A 17,240-nucleotide genomic window follows, 5' to 3' on the forward strand; every position below is an offset into this window, starting at 1 on the left:
GGAAATAGTTTAAAGGATGCTGGATGTCAACTAATCCGTACTGAAGTTGACATAAAACTTAAAGATTCATTTTTTAGGTCCATGACAGAAGAATCAGGAAATCTGCCCTATTCTCCACATAATTTGATTCGGTTTGATGACACCACCATGCTGAGCGACCCTCATGATCTCAAGGATGAAGATACAAATGTGTCAAAGTCAGAAGTTTATTCCAGAAATCTTGTGAGCTTGTCGCCCACCCTCAGACCTTACTTAAGTAAGGGAAATTTAATGGAATCAAATGAAACCATGGTTTTCTACGATACATCAAATATGCGGGCAGAGAATGAATTATCTGATAAAAGTGTCATCGAAACAAAGACTTCAACAAACTCCAAAATCTCTCTCTCTGAGACAGACTTGCTCTTGTGTAAAGGATCCGTGCTAAGCCATGACAATTTAAGTGTGCCAAAACCGAGTTTTGGTCTGGGAAATGAATTCCAGACTCCAACTGTGCCCAGTGTTGGTCGCGGAGACTTGATCAAGTTGAATGAAACCATGACGCTGGCAAATGTAACATTTGAGGCATTAAAACATGAAACCAGCTTTGGAAATTATCTCTCGGCTTCCATCTTGTCGGATTCCAAGATGTCCCTGAATGTCCAAGATGACGTGCAATTAAATGGAACTATGACGGTATTTGATCATAATGCAACATTTGAAAAGTCAAAGCATGAAGACTTTCTTGGTCATGATGGCAAAGCGACTGCCTCGATGAGTTGCAAGTTGGCTCTATCCACAATCACAGAGCTTCAAGTGGCTGAAATCGTGGCAGGGAATGACTGTAAAGATGCTACCTTTGATACATCAAAGCAAGACTATAATTTGGGAAATGAACCCAACAATGCCATTTGCTTGTTGCCTCCATCTATTGGAAATAAAGTGGAATTAAATAGTACCATAAGTCTGGAACATAAAAATGCAACGTTTGATACTTCAAAGCATGAGAGTAATTTGAGTAATGACTGCAGCAAGACCACTCCCTTGTTGTCTCCATCACCAGGTGAAAAAGTGCAATTAAATGAAACCATGATTGTGCACCAAAAAAAAGTGACGCTTGATGTATGGCAGCTTGAGAGCTGCGTTGGAGGTAATGTCAGTGACATCACTGCCTCGTCACACTGCAGGCTTACAAGTCAAGTGGTGCAGTTAAATGGAAGCATGACTGCGACCAATTCTGAGGTTGAGAGATTTGAGTCATCAAAAGATGGCAGCGGCTTGGAAGTGAAACTAACGGGCAAAACTACCAACTTGTCCAGTTGCACGCCGCCGCTATCTTCAAGAGAGTTGGATGGTCTCGTACCACTGAGCAAATGTGAGGGTAGCACTTTAATTTCTGCAGCAGAGCTGCGGGGAATCCAGTCTAACAGTGACAGTAGTACCTCAAACAATACAAATACTGCGGGGAATTTGGGAAAAGATGATGCAGCGTGTCCTGTAAAATGTGAAGGCAACCAGGACAATGCTGGGAACATCAACAGTTCCAGAGGACCTCCAGACCTGGTCAAAAATCCACATTTGGGAAATTCCATGCACAATGAGGAACTTGATGCAGTGAATTCAGAATGGGCTCCAGGCTGCATGTCGACCCCAAATATTGCAGTGAAGTATAGTTTTATTGAAAATCCTCCATTTGACTCCTCCTTCCAGACCTCGTCCTCCACCCTTCAGAATGACACCCATGTTGCAGTTGGTGATTGTTCAGATAAAAAAGCTCCCAAGGGTGACTCGAGTTCAGGATCTAACGAGAACAAACCTAAGTCTTCCAGTAGCAAAAGTAGCAAAGCCATAAATGCACCACTACTTGATAATCAGTTGCGAGAATCCAAAGCAGTAACTGCAGGTTCCTCCAAACCTGTTTCCAACCTTCCTATAACCAGAAGGAAAAATGGCAACCCAGGAGCGACGTCTGTGGAATATAAATATAGTGGTGAAAAGAAGTCGATACCTTTATCTACTAGAACCTCTAGACCAAGTTGTTCTTCGATGGGTAGAGGAGGAAGGCCTCCGATACAACCACCTAACCTTTCGAAGAAGTCCCTTCCAAAGCCTCGTCTAGTCCCAGGAAGGCCAAGTAGTGTTGTTGGGACAGGGCAAAGTTCACCCAGTAACCAACTTCCATCATGCCAGACTACAGTCAACACCAAAGTAAGTTGGTATTTTTTACTATAGTCTTTTCATGCCTTTCAGTAATTCTAGATTAGTCTCTTCATACTGCAGCAGGTTTTGGAGGCAATAAGTACAACACTCAATGCCAACTGGCATAGTAATCTGAGCAAGGGAAGATAGTTATGAGACAGACATAAAATGCTGTAGTAACACAGTGAGCCAGGCAGCATCTCTGGAGGGAGCGAATGAGTGACGTTTCAGGTCGAGGCCCATCAGATCAGTCTGAAGAAGGGTCTTGACCCAGGCCTCAGTGATGGGTTTTGAGTAGTGGGTGAAAGAAGGAATAAAGTTCTCCAACTAAACATCTCGACTAAAGTTAATGATTTTGTTTAGAATGTGTTTAAAAATCATCCTTTGGAAAATATTCAAAAGGCCAGGCAATGTCTGAAGAAAGGGTTTGTATTTCAGATTGATCATTTAACAGAGGCTTAAGAGCAACTGTTTATCACTAAATACTACCTGGTATCTTCTATTTGTTTTATCTGCACCATCACATTATTCTGCACCAATACTGACACTGAATTTTAATTCTAATCGTTTTAGCCATTTTAAGCACAAGGCCACATACCCAATGCCTTGAAAAGGTGTTTAGATAATAGGTGCAGGACTAGGCCATTCAGCCCTTCAAGCCAGCACTGCCATTCAATGTGATCATGGCTGATCATCCACAATTAGTACCCCGTTCCTACCTTCTCCCCATATCCCCTGACTCCACTATCTTCAAGAGCCCTATCTAGCTCTCTCATGAAAGTATCCAGAGAACTGGCCTCCACCGCCCTCTGAGGCAGAGGTTTAGTTTAGTATAGAGATGCAGCGTGCCCTTTGGCCCACTAGGTCCAGCAGACCAGTGAGCCCCGTTCACACTAACATAATCCTTCACACTAGGGGCAATTTACAATCTTTACCAATCAAAGCCAATCAACCTACAAATAGGTACATCTTTGTGGGAAGATGGGAAGGAACTGGAGCACCCAGAAAATCCCCATGCAGTCACAGGGAGAACGTACGAACTCCATACAGGCAGCATCTGTTGTTAGGATTGAACCAGGGCCTCTGGTGCTGTAAGGCAGCACCTCGACAGCTGCGCCACTGTGCCTACTGCCATTTGGATAGTTATGTATGCCTTTTAATGGAGCAATATTTATAACTAGACCAAGTGCAGACCCGTTGGGTCTGCTCCCCCAATGGTGTGATCCTCCTCCAATGGAACTTAACCCGTTCCCAAATGTAAGATTCCAGCACTCCCCTGCCTCCCTCAGCGGTGGATTTAAAAGAAATTCCAATTGCACCTCCCCTGCCTGCTGTAGCAGTTCCAATTGCAATACCAATTGGCCCTCCCCCTCCTGTTGAAGCACTAGCTGTGATATCCCATTGAGGTGAAAAGTTCAGAGTGTTCCTGTCTTGCAACTTTGTTTTGAAGTGTGTTGGAAGCTGGTAGGAAGGAGCAGCCGTCAACGAATCAAAAGGCAGAAAGGCAGCCGGACGCCGGATGGCAGGCGGCAGCCACACAGTTGTAATATATAACTCGACCAAGTGCAGACCCGTTGGGTCTGTTTCCCCAATGGCATTTATGGGGGGGGGGAGGTGAGAAGAGGGGAGGGAGGAGGAGGTAACGGGATAGATTTGGGAGGGAAAGGAGAGCGGGGTAGGGGGTGAGAGATGGGGAGAGAGATGTGGGGGGGGGAGGGATGGGGAGAGGGGTGGGGGGGAAAGGTGGGGGGGAAAGAGGGGAAAGAGTGGGGAGGAGAGTGGAGGGGAAGGGGAGAGAAGTGGAAGAGTGCGGAGGGAGGAGGAGAGGGGTAGCGGGAGTGATGGAAGAGGGACAGAGGGATAGGGGGAAGGGGGTGGTGGTAGAGAGGGAAGGGGGGTGGGGGAGAGAGAGATGGGTGGGAGAGGGGTGAGGAGAGGGAAACAGAAACATAGAAATTAAATGCAGGAGTAGGCCCTTCGAGCCTGCACCGCCATTCAATATGATCATGGCTGATCATCCAACTCGGCATCCTGTACCTGCCTTCTCTCCATACCCCCTGATCCCTTTAGCCACAAGGGCCACATCCTCTTAAATATAGCCAATGAACTGGCCTCAACTACCTTCTGCGGCAGAGAGTTCCAGAGACTCACCACCATCTGTGTGAAAAATGTTTTCCTCATCCTAGTACTAAAGGATTTCCCCTTTATCCTTAAACTGTGTCCCGCTTGTCCTGGACTTCCCCAACATCGGGAACAATCTTCCTGCATCAGACAAATGCAATTCAGGACTTTTCTCTTCTCAAGCAAAGTCAGAATGACGGTTAGTGAAGAATTCGAATAATCGCTGAGCGTTCAGATGCTGCGCGCGCCTCCTGCACAGGGGGGGGGGGGGGGGGGGGGGGGGGGGAGCGTGTGTCGTCAGACACAAAGATCTTGTAGCGGAGAGCTCCGCTATAAGATCTTTGGTCACATACTAAGCACGCGCCTCCACAAACAGATGAGCGTCTTCTTGAATGGAGAGCGCGTGGCCGCCTCCACAAACAGTCACACACACTGTGAACCCGCCCCCACAAAAAATATTGTGTGAGGAAGGGGAGGACGAGGGTGGAGAGGGAGATGGGGAGGAGAGGATGGGGGAGAGAGGTGAAGGACGTGAATGAGAAGAGAGAAGGGCAGAGAGAGAGGCTGGTACAACAACAAAAAAGCTGGATAAACTCAGCGGGTGCAGCAGCATCTATGGACCGAAGGAAAAGGGCAACGTTTTTGGCCGAAACCCTTCTTCCGGGTTTCGGCCAAAAACGTTGACCATTCAATTCGCTCCATAGATGCTGCCGCACCCGCTGAGTTTATCCAGCTTTTTTTTTATGTCTACCTTCGATTTTCCAGCATCTGTAGTTCCTTCTTAAAGACAGACTGTGCACGGTAAGGGAATGAGGAGGGATAGGGGGAAGAGTGAGGGGGAGAGTGGGATGGGAGGGGGGGAGAGGGGTGGGGGGGGAGAGAGTGGGGGGGGGGAAAGAGTGGGAAAGGGGGGGGGGGAGAAGTGGAAGAGTGGTGAGGGAGGGAGGGGTAGCAGGAGTGGTGGAAGAGGGACAGAGGGGAGTGGGGAAGGGGGAGAGAGAGGGGAAGGAAGGGGGGAGAGAGGGGTGGAGGAGGGAGAGGGGTGGGGTAAGGGGGAGAGAAGTGGAAGAGGGAGGGGTAGAAGAAGTGGTGGAAGAGGGACAGAGGGGGAAGGGGGGGGGGGTAGAGAGGGAAGGGGGTGGGGTAGAGAGGGAAGGGGTGGGGAAGAGAGGGATGGGAGAGGGGGAGGAGAGAAGGGGGAGAGTGGGGAGGGAGGGAGGGGTAGCGGGAGTGGTGGAAGAGGGACGGGGAGTGGTGGAAGAGGGACAGAGGGGTAGGGGAAGGGGTGTGACGGGGAGGGGAAGAAAGAGGGGAGAGGGGGGGTAAGGGGAGAGAAGTGGTAGAGGGGGGAGGGAGGGGTAGAGGGGCGGGTGGAAGAGGGACAGAGTGGTAGGGGAAGGGGGCGGGGGGAGAGAGGGAAGGGGGTGCGGTAGAGAGGGAAGGGGGGAGAGGGATGGGTGGGAGAGGGAGAGGGATGAGGAGAGGGAAACGTAGAAATTAAGTGCAGGAGTAGGCCATTCGGCCCTTCTAGCCTGCACCACCATTCAATATGATCATGGCTGATCATCCAACTCGGTATCCTGTACCTGCCTTCTCTCCATACCCTCTGATCCCTTTAGCCACAAGGGCCACATCTAACTCCCTCTTAAATATAGCCAATGAACTGACCTCAACTATCTTCTGTGGCAGAGAATTCCAGAGATTCACCACTCTCTGTGTGAAAAATGTTTTTCTCATCTCTGTCCTAAAGGATTTCCCCCTTATCCTTAAACTGTGACCCCTTGTTCTGGTCTTCCCCAATGTCCGGAACAATCTTCCTGCATCTAGCCTGTCCAACCCCTTAAGAATTGTATACGTTTCTATAAGATACCCCCTCAATCTTCTAAAATATAGCGAGTACAAGGCAAGTTTATCCAGTCTTTCTTCATTTGGAAGTCCTGACATTCCAGGAATCAGTCTGGTGAACCTTCTCTGTACTCCCTCTATGGCAACAATGTATTTGAGCATTGGGCATTGTGACATCACACGATGGAACGTTCACCATGGGCTGGGGCTCCTGCAAAGGCATATGTAAATGAATCCATTCCGATTGGACATATGTGAGCGGATACTTAAAAAGAAAAGTGAAATCTCTACCGAAATGGAAAAGATGTCGGCGATTCTGCGTCTGGTTTCGGAGTTGCAGTGAATCAAAGGAAGAAATGCAGCCGGCAGCCATCCATGTAAATGGATCGATTGCGATTGGACATCTGCGAGCATTGGGCATTGTGATTGGACATCTGCGAGCATTGTGCATTGTGACATCACACGATGGAAACGAATCGAAAGGCAGAAAGGCAGCTGGTCGGATGGCACGAGAGTTTTATATATTAATAGATAGATAGATGGGGAAATCTTTATTTGTTGCAAATACTGTTCTCTTTCAGATACCTGTGAAAACAGAGCATAAAGTTATCAGCAAGATACCTGGATTTAAGAACAAATCTCACCATGCAACTTCAGAGGAACCTACCCAGGACCAAAAATCTGAATTTGAACTTGCTCAACTCTCGGTTCGTGCTGTAAATGTAGAGGAGGGTAAACTAAAGTGCTTGGGCTAAGTAAACATTATTAATGTAGAGAAGCTGTAGATGATCTTTTTTTTGGCGCGTTTAAAGAATTTAGATGGTTGGAAAATGCAGTCCTGGGCAGGCCTTGTTTTTAGAATTGAAAACTTGGTTGAATGATGAAAATCCATCAATATAGAGCAAGTGTCCTTGGATAGACCCAAATAGCTGGGATTGTAGTCTGAAGAAGGGTCTCGACCGAAATGTCACCCATTCCTTCTCTCCAGAGATGCTGCCTGTCCTGTTGAGTTACATCAGCTTTTTGTCTACTTTAGAAATCTGCGTGCCTACGCAAGTAATAGTCATTGATACATATGACAAGTACCATGATTCATTATTGGTGTTGGTCATAAACAAATTGTAGCTTGTTTGGGCCAAAAGATTGGCAAAAATCAATCCCAAATGTTTCAAATAAACCATGGTCTCCATTATTGAATCTTTCTATCACATTGGGCATCTTGGTCCAAATGGGGCCACAGGGCCTGTTTCCGTGCTGTATGACTGATTGATCGCCATCTAACCAATCTAGTAGTACCATTTGAATTGAGTCCTAAACTTATGTTTTAATCCAGTTTGCATTTTTAAAGTAACTTTTCCCTTGTACATTAATTCATTGCCACAGAAGGTTGTGGAGGCCAAGTCATGATGCTGATCGCAATGGGGTTATGGGGAGAATGGGGTTGAGAGGAAAATGTATAGAGGCGATTTCATTCAGACCTTACGGTCTGAACGGTGCCTGCGATGGCAATTAACATCCACCACAGTGTATCCTCCAAGCACTGTAGTGGAGGCTTAGGGCTGCAGTCTCTTCCCTCCTCTTCTCCTCTGCGCGAGGCGATTCCCCACCGGGCGATGGCCGCAAACGCGGCTCCCGAACCCCGCAAACGGGCCCCGTAGATCAGCCATGATTGAAAGGAGGAGTAGACTTGATGGGCTGAATGGCCTAATTCTGCTCCTATAACTTATGAATTTATGAATTTTTCAAAGACTACATTAAATGCCTCCCCGTGGACTTGCAGGTTCATTTTCTACCCCTCCGTCAAGTCTGCCATTATTTTGAGGGGACGATGGTGGATGGGAGTGAGTGGGGTAAAACAAGCTTTGTCCTGTTCTGAAGCGGCTTCAGTGGGTGAACATGTTCCTTATTTCTTTAACATGGATCAAAGGGCGGCATGGTGGCACAGCGGTGAAGTTGCTGCCTTACTGCACCAGAGAACCGTGTTCCAGTCTGTGCAGAGTTTGTACTTTCTCCCTTTGACCTGCATGTTTTTGCCAAGACTTTCGGTTTCCTCCCACACTCCAAAGATGTGCAGGTTTGTAGGTTAATTGGCTTGGTATAAATGTAAGTTGTCCCTGGTGTAGGATAGTGTTAATGCACAGGGATCATTGTCGGCGCAGACTCGGTGGGCCAAAGGCCGGTTTCCGCGCTGTATCTCTAAACTAAAAGTGCTTATGGTTTTCCTCCTGGCTTGTACACTGTAACAACTACAGGATAAAAACGGACGCCTTGCGTTAGTAACCAGCCTTTAAAATTCTCATGCTAATCTGACCACTTTGTATTAAAATTTCAATATTCATAGAGCTTCATTAGAGTTTCACCTGGTGAATGAGCTGCGAACATTTTAATTGACAGTTATGATACAGTTGGTAGCAATCTGAATGATAAGAATCTGGATTATTTTCCCAAAGTAGAAATTTGAGCACTATCCAGACAAACATCCTGACATTGTTTAGTCTTCCAAGAGAGATGTTGAACAGAGCACCTGATTTCCCTCAATTAGCCACAAGAGAATCCACAATGTTATTAAGTAGACCACTTAGTTTTTCTGCATTTTCTTCACTATTTATCCCTCAGTTAATATTTCAATTATCTGGCCATTTGCCCATTGCTGTTTGTAGGAGCTTGCTGTTCATAGTTTAGTAATGTTACAGTAGTGAGTGCCTGCTAAAATACTTCACTAGTTGCACAGCACATTTGAGACCTCACAAATGGGACACTGGAAAGCACTCGCCTATCTGTGAAGCCTGTTTTTTTTTTAAGCATGAACAGTTTCTATGCCTTGGAACCTGATGGCAATAATTTGGAACAGTCGGTGGGTCAAGCAGCATCTGTGGAGGCAAAAGGTGCAATAGTGACATTTTGGGTCAAGACCCTGCTTTAGAACCGAGGGAGCAGGAAATATTGACAACATCCAGCTATACGTGGGGTAGGATGTAGGCTGGTAGATGAGGGGTGGAACCAGATGATGGGGAATGACGGGTGTGGGGAACAGATGGAAATGATGAACAAAGGGACAAGGAATGTAAGTGGACTGTTGAGTTTGAATGGCAGTGTCTGATGCTTGAACTGTTATCAGTTGTCTCTTTGGTCTTCATTGAGCCGGTTCTTGTTTTAATTCCACAAATGGAGTTAAAACATCTACATCGGATGGAAATATATATATATTTTTCCTCTCATTAATGTGTTCTGTTTCCCTCTATCTTTTACTGGAAACAAACATTTTTAGAATAAAGGTTTGCTACATAATTTGTATACCATTTTGTAGCATTTTTACTTAGCAAGTCCAAAGTGGGGGGGGAGGGGGATGAGCGCTAATGTTTTAAGCTTTGCTTCACTAGATCTTTAAGCATGGTACGTTGCCAGCTGGGCAACATGGAGTCCATGGCTAATGGCAATTGGAAAATTAGTTGTGACCTGCCATTTGGCCCCTCGAGCCAGCACCGCAATTCAATGTGATCATGGCTGATCATCCACAATCAGTACCCCGTTCCTGCCTTCTCCCCATATCCCCTAGCTCCGTTATTTTTAAGAGCTCTACCTAGCTCTCTCTTCAAAGTATCCAAAGAACCGGCCTTCACTGCCCTCTGAGGCAGAGAATTCCACAGACTCACAGCTCCCTGTGTGAAAAAGTGTTTCCTCTTCTCTGTTCTAAATGGCTTACCCATTATTCTTAAACTGTGGCTCTTGGTTCTGGACTCGCCCAAAATGTAGAATGTTTCCTGCCTCTAGTGTGTCCAGATAAGATAAGTTTCAATAAGATACCCTCTCATCCTTCTAAACTCCAGACCATACAAGCCCAGCTGCTCCATTCTCTCAGCATATGACAATCCCGCCATCCAGGGAATTAACCTTGTGAACCTACGCTGCACTCCCTCAATAGCAAGAATGTCCTTCCTCAAATTGGGAGACCAAAACTGCACACAATGCTCCAGGTGTGGACTCACTAGGGCCCTGTACAACTGCTGAAGGACCTCTTTGCTCCCATACCCAACTCATGTTATGAAGGCCAACATGTCATTCGCTTTCTTCACTGCCTGCTGTACCTGCATGCTTACTTTCATTGACTGATGAACAAGGACTCGCAGATCCCGTTGTACTTCCCCTTTTCCCAACTTGACACCATTTAGATAATAATCTGCCTCCCTGTTTTTGCTATCAAAGTGGATAACCTCACATTTATCCACATTAAACTGCATCTGCCCACTCACCCAGCCTGTGTCACCCTGCAACCTTGTTTGTTAGCACTGGGTCTAAAGCCTTGAAGTAAAGATAGACAAAAAGCTGGAGTAATTCAGTTGGACAGGCAGCATCTCTGGAGAGAGGGAATGGGTGACGTTTTGGATCAAGAACCTTCTTCAGAGTAGTTGGGGATAAGGAAAATGAGATCTAGACGATGGTGTGGAGAGATAAAGAACAATGAATGAAAGATACGCACAAAAGTAACGATGATGAAGGAAACAGGCCTTTGTTAGCTGTTTATGGGGTAAAATCGAGTTGCTGGTTCTTTGAAATCTTTGAAGTAATAGCATAATGTTTCCAGGTTAGGATGGTATGTGACCAACACAACTCGATGTGATTCCACTTGTCTGGTAGAGGTTACACAAAAAAGCTGGAGAAACTCAGCGGGTGCAGCAGCATCTATGGAGCGAAGGAAATAGGCAACGTTTCGGGCCGAAACCCTTCTTCAGACTGATCGGGGGCGGGGGTGGGTGGGGACAAGAAAGGGAAAAGGAGGAGGAGACCGAAGGCTAGGGGATGGGAGGAGACAGCAGGGGGGCTGAGGAAGGGGAGGAGACAGCAAGGACTAACAAAATTGGGAGAATTCGATGTTCATGCCCCCGGGGTGCAGACTCCCCAAACGGAATATGAGGTGCTGTTCCTCCAATTTCCGGTGCTGCTCGCTGTGGCCATGGAGGAGACCCAGGACAGAGAGGTCGGAGACGGAGTGGGAGGGGGAGTTGAAGTGCTGAGCCACCGGGAGGTCAGGTTGGTTATTGTGGACCGAGCGGAGGTGTTCGGCGAAACGATCGCCCAACCTCCGCTTGGTCTCACCGATATAGATCTGTTGACATCTAGAGCAGCGGACGCAATAGATGAGGTTGGAGGAGGTGCAGGTAAACCTCTGTCGCACCTGGAACGATTGCTTGGGTCCTTGAACGGAGTCGAGGGGGGAGGTAAAGGGACAAGTGTTGCATCTCTTGCGGTTGCAAGGGAAAGTGCCCGGGGAGGGGGTGGACCGAGAGGGGAGGGAAGAATTGACAAGCGAGTTATGGAGGGAGCGGTCTTTGCGGAAGGCAGATATGGGGGGAGATGGGAAGATGTGGCGAGTGGTGGGGTCACGTTGAAGGTGGCAAAACTGACGGAGGATTACTTTTTGTATGTGACGGCTGGTGGGGTGAAAGGTGATAGAGGTCGTCTGGTAGAGGTCATGGGTTTGGATGTACAAGTTGGTTAACTAGAATGCATTTTACAGATGGGAATGGTTTAACCTGTTCAGTGCCACCGCCGAATAATGGCCAATAGTGAAAAAAAAGTTGGCAGTGAACAGGTTAAGAGAGGTCATCATCCCGGAAGATGTAGAGTAATCCACCCTTATGATGTGCCTGGTAGATGATGGACCAGGCACAGAGAAGCTGTTACTTGCTGTAATTAGTCTTTTAAATAATCTTCATGAATAATGGAAATAACATGACTTCATATTGTCCCCAATGTGTAATGCCAGATTTCAGCATCCTATTTTCAATTCCACAATTTAATGTAACTTCTGCAAGTGTCTGCAGTTCAAAACAGTTTAGTTTAGAGATACAGTATGGAAACGGGGCCCTTCGGCCCACAGATTCCATGTGGACCGTAATTCACACAAACTAGTTCTGTTATCCCACTCTCACATCCACTCTGTATACCCCGGGGGCAATTTATTCAGGCCAATTAACCTGCAAACCCACACATCTTTGGGATGTAGGAGGAAACCAGAGCATGTCGAGGAAACCCACGGTCACGGAGAACATGCAAACTCCACACAAACAGCACCCAAGGTCTGAATTGAACCTGGGTCTCTGGAGCTGGGAAGCAGCAGCTCTCAGATTTACCCACCCATTTGGCTGCTCATGACATATTTTTACTTTTCATTTTGATTTTCTTCAATCACTTAAAATTGGGTCCTGAATATCTTGTAATACTTATTTTACCTTCATTGAACATGTTTTGTAACTCCAAATTCACAAAGTTGATTTGATGGGGTTTCTAAATATATACCTGTACTGGCAAAGATCTGTTTTCAGGGTCTCTATTTGCTTTTGGTATTTATCACTGTTTCTGACTTTAAATATTCCCGTGTTCACCTGTTATACCTTCACTTTGTAGAAAATAACCTGCTCATGATCCAGTTGCAATCATGTGTGTTTGTAATATGGACACATAAAGATTTATGCACATCCTTTTCACATGGGAACTCTTCACAAATGCTTGATTCAATCCTGTTCTGGTCTTGTCTTCTATTATATATTATTGTTGCCCCCCCCCCCCACCCCCCCCCCCCCCCACCTTTTATTATTTTTGAGTTTTGCAGGTTTGGTTGCATGCTATCTCTAAGCATGCTATCTCTAACTGTGATTTGCTTTGGCATTTCATTTTGCTGGTTGATGGTAGCATCCAACAAATGGTTATTTGAAACTAACCAGAGATAGACACGAAAAGCTGAAAAGCTCGGCGTGTCAGGCAGCATCGCTGGAGGAAAGGAACAGGTGCCATTTTGGGTCGAGACCCTTCAGACACTAACCACCCTGGCAACTCTAGCCTTGATGTGAAAATGGCTGAAGTGACAGTGCAAAATGCACAGACTCCATTTTATGTAGTGGATCAAAGTGGGGTGAATCAGATATCCAGATGTTTGACCCAAACCTCATCTGCTTGAAGGACATCTGACCTCTGAAAGGAAGGTGGAATAAAATGATGGAGTTTTAATAAATGTTAAGAATTGTTTTACTGTTTTAGATTTTTGCTATTTTGCTTTAAATGCTCAGTTGTTGAAGGCTAAGAACGGAGTTTTGGGTGAACATGGTAGAGGATCAGGCTTGGGCATCATGAAGCAGTGGTTAGTGCTGCTTCCTCAACCCTACGGATTCAGCCTTGGCCTCGAATGCTGTCTGTGTGGAGTCTGCATGTCCTCCTGACCATTTGGGTTCACCCCCAAGTGTGCTGAGACATCCTAAGGACATGCTGGGCTGTAGGTTAATTGGTTCCTGTAAATTTCCCTACGGTAGATAGGTGACTGAGTAGGGATGGGTTGTTGGGCATATGTGAGAAAAGATTACTAGGAATTTGAGAAAGGGATTGATGGGCCTGAGCTACTGTAGACTCAATGGGCTGAATGGCCTATTGCATTGTGAGAAATATGGAATTATATATTTTAAATGGCAAAGCAGGGCTTGATTTAGTTCTGCTGCTCTTGACTTTAAGGCTATCCCTTTTTTAACCACTTATTTTACACAAAGGTACGGCTGGTCCTTCAAGCACCAGAAAGAATATCCACACACTTCATGCTTTGGCCTCCAACAATGTTATCACTGGCATAAAGCGGCCGGGCAGTACAATGGAGCAGAAGAGGCAATGCCCATCTCCAAAGAGACACAAGGCCGTGGGTATGTTTTAAACCAAACCAATACAAAATTATGTAATAACTACATTGTTTGCTCTGTGGTATGGTTGTGGGTTGTAACAAAAAATGTTTGGTAATGGTTAATATTTGAGCTATTGTATCACATACTAAGTGGATGTGTTGCTGTTGCATGCTGGGATCTAGTCAATGGGGCAAATGTCTATAACAATCATATTGCCTGATTTGAGTGTGGTATTGATTTAGACTTTAGAGATACAGCATGGAAACAAGCCCTTCGGCCCACAGAGTCCATGCCAAACTGTGATCCCTGCACATTAACACTATCCTGCACACACTGGGGACAATTAAAGGGCCTGTACCGATTTCACGACCTAATTCACGACCTTTTTTATTCGTGAAACGTTTTTCATCATGCTAGAAAAAACGCCCCGACCTACTTGTTGCCACGAGTACCTACGACTAACATCACGGCCTGCTACGACCTACCTACGACCATGCTGCGAGTACGAGTCAAGGGCAAACTTTTTTTGAAGTAATGCATTACTCCTCTGGAAAAAGCCACTTTGGTTGTGCACAAGCAGAGGCTTTGAGGCATGCTTTTCTTTTACATGCTTGCTGTCAAACTCTATAGCCTAATGAAAGATTGTCTTCCTTCAGTTAAATGACTTGCTAGGTAAAGAAAATATTGATGTTAATCATAGCCATCGTTTTACAGCATGGAAATAGGCCTTCAGTCAAACTTGCCCACACCAACCAAATCTACACTAGTCCCACCTGCCTGCATTTAGCCCACCCCCCCCCCCCCCCCCCCCCCCCCCCCCCCCCCCCCCCCCCCAGCCCCATCCCCCCCCCCCCCCCCCCCCCCCCCCCAAGCCTATCCTATCCATGTACCTGTCTAACTGTTTCTTAAATTACCTCCTCGGCCAACTTGTTGCATGCACCCACCAGTTAATAGGCAATAGGTACAGGAGTAGGCCATTCCACCCTTCAAGCCAGCACCGCCATTGAATATGATCATGGCTGATCATCCACAACCAGTACCCCGTTCTTGCCTCCTCCCCATATCCCCTGACTCTGTTATCTTCAAGAGCTCTATCTAGCTCGCTCTTGAAAGTATCCAGAGAACCGGCCTCCACCGCCCTCTGAGGCAGAGAATTCCACAGACTCACGACTCTGTGTGAAAGTGTTTCCTTATCTCTGTTCTAAATGGCTTAAACTGTGGCCCCTGGTTCTGGAGCCCAAACTATCGGAAACATGCTTCCTGCCTTTGCGTGTCCAAACCCTTAATAATATTATGTTTCAATAAGATCCCTTCTCATCGTTCTAAATTCTGCTCCATTCTCTCAGCATTTGACAGTCCCGCCATCCAGGGAATTAACCTTGTAAACCTATGCTGCACTCCCTCAATAGCAAGAATGTCCTTCTTCAAATTGGGAGACCAAAACTGCACACAATACACCAGGTGTGGCCTCACCCTTCAGACACTAACCACCCTGGCAACACTAGCTTTGGTGTGAAAATGGCTGAAGTGACAGTGCAAAATGCACAGACTCCATTTTATGCAGTGGATCAAAGTGGGGTGAATCAGATGTCCAGATGTTTGACCCAAACCTCATCTGCTTGAAGGACATCTGACCTCTGAAAGGAAGGTGGAATAAAATAATGGAGTTTTACTAAATGTTAAGAATTGTTTTAATGTTTTAGATTTTTGCTATTTTGCTTTAAATGCTCAGTTGTTGAAGGCTAAGAACGGAGTTTTGGGTGAACATGGTAGAGGATCAGGCTTGGGCATCATGGAGCAGTGGTTAGTGCTGCTTCCTCAACCCTACGGATTCAGCCTTGGCCTCGAATGCTGTCTGTGTGGAGTCTGCATGTCCTCCTGACCATTTGGGTTCACCCCCAAGTGTGCTGAGACATCCTAAGGACATGCTGGGCTGTAGGTTAATTGGTTCCTGTAAATTTCCCTACGGTAGATAGGTGACTGAGTAGGGATGGGTTGTTGGGCATATGTGAGAAAAGATTACTAGGAATTTGAGAAAGGGATTGATGGGCCTGAGCTACTGTAGACTCAATGGGCTGAATGGCCTATTGCATTGTGAGAAATATGGAATGATATTTCTTAAATGGCAAAGCAGGGACTGATTTAGTTCTGCTGCTCTTGACTTTAAGGCTATCCCTTTTTTAACCACTTATTTTACACAAAGGCACGGCTGATCCTTCAAGCACCAGAAAGAATATCCACACACTTCATGCTTTGGCCTCCAACAATGTTATCACTGGCATAAAACGGCCGGGCAGTACAATGGAGCAGAAGAGGCAATGCCCATCTCCAAAGAGACACAAGGCCGTGGGTATGTTTTAAACCAAACCAATACAAAATTATTTAATAACTACATTGTTTGCTTTGTGGTATGGTTGTGGGTTGTAACAAAAAATGTTTGGTAATGGTTAATATTTGAGCTATTGTATCACATACTAAGTGGATGTGTTGCTGTTGCATGCTGGGATCTAGTCAATGGGGCAAATGTCTATAACAATCATATTGCCTGATTTGAGTGTGGTATTGATTTAGACTTTAGAGATACAGCATGGAAACAAGCCCTTCGGCCCACAGAGTCCATGCCAAACTGTGATCCCTGCACATTAACACTATCCTGCACACACTGGGGACAATTAAAGGGCCTGTACCGATTTCACGACCTAATTCACAACCTTGTTTTACTCGTGAACATTTTTCATCATGCTAGAAAAAACACCCCGACCTACTTGTTGCCACGGGTACCTACGACTAGCATCACGGCCTGCTACGACCTACCTACGACCATACTGTGAGTACGCTTCATGGACAAATTGAAAGTATCCAGAGAACCGGCCAGAGAATTCCACAGACTCACAACTCTGTGTGAAAGTGTTTCCTCATCTCTGTTCTAAATGACTTAAACTGTGGCCCCTGGTTCTGGACCCCCAACATCGGAAACATGTTTCCTGCGTCTAGCATGTCCAAACCCTTAATAATATTATGTTTCAATGAGATCCGTTCTCATCGTTCTAAATTCTGCTCCATTCTCTCAGCATATGACAGTCCCGCCATCCAGGAATTAACCTTGTGAACCTACGCTGCACTCCCTCAATAGCAAGAATGCCCTTCCACAAATTTGGAGACCAAAACTGCATACAATACTCCACGTGTGGTCTTACTAGGGCCCTGTACAAATGCAGAAGAACCTCTTTGCTCCTATACTCAACTCCTCTTGTTATGAAGGCTAACATGCCATTCACTTTCTTCACTGCCTGCTGTACCTGCATGCTTACTTTCAGTGACTGATGAACAAGGAACCCCAGATCCTGTTGCACTTCCCCTTTTCCCAACTTGACACCATTTAGATAATAATCTGCCTTCCTGTTTTTGCTACCAAAGTGGTTAATCTTCCCTATC

At 46.1% G+C, this 17,240-nt stretch overlaps 1 protein-coding gene across 1 annotated transcript; it reads left to right on the plus strand.

Annotated features, from left to right (window-relative positions):
* The first annotated feature begins 81 nt into the window (after positions 1-81).
* Positions 82-6,899, plus strand: LOC129694676 (uncharacterized). Its single transcript, XM_055631402.1, has 2 exons — positions 82-2,187; positions 6,726-6,899. Exons 1-2 carry the CDS (start codon positions 82-84, stop codon positions 6,897-6,899), a joined length of 2,280 nt encoding a protein of 759 aa, XP_055487377.1.
* Positions 6,900-17,240: the final 10,341 nt, after the last annotated feature.

The sequence above is a fragment of the Leucoraja erinacea genome, unplaced genomic scaffold, assembly GCF_028641065.1.
Source record: "Leucoraja erinacea ecotype New England unplaced genomic scaffold, Leri_hhj_1 Leri_750S, whole genome shotgun sequence".
In the NCBI taxonomy this organism is placed as follows: Eukaryota; Metazoa; Chordata; class Chondrichthyes; order Rajiformes; family Rajidae; genus Leucoraja; species Leucoraja erinaceus.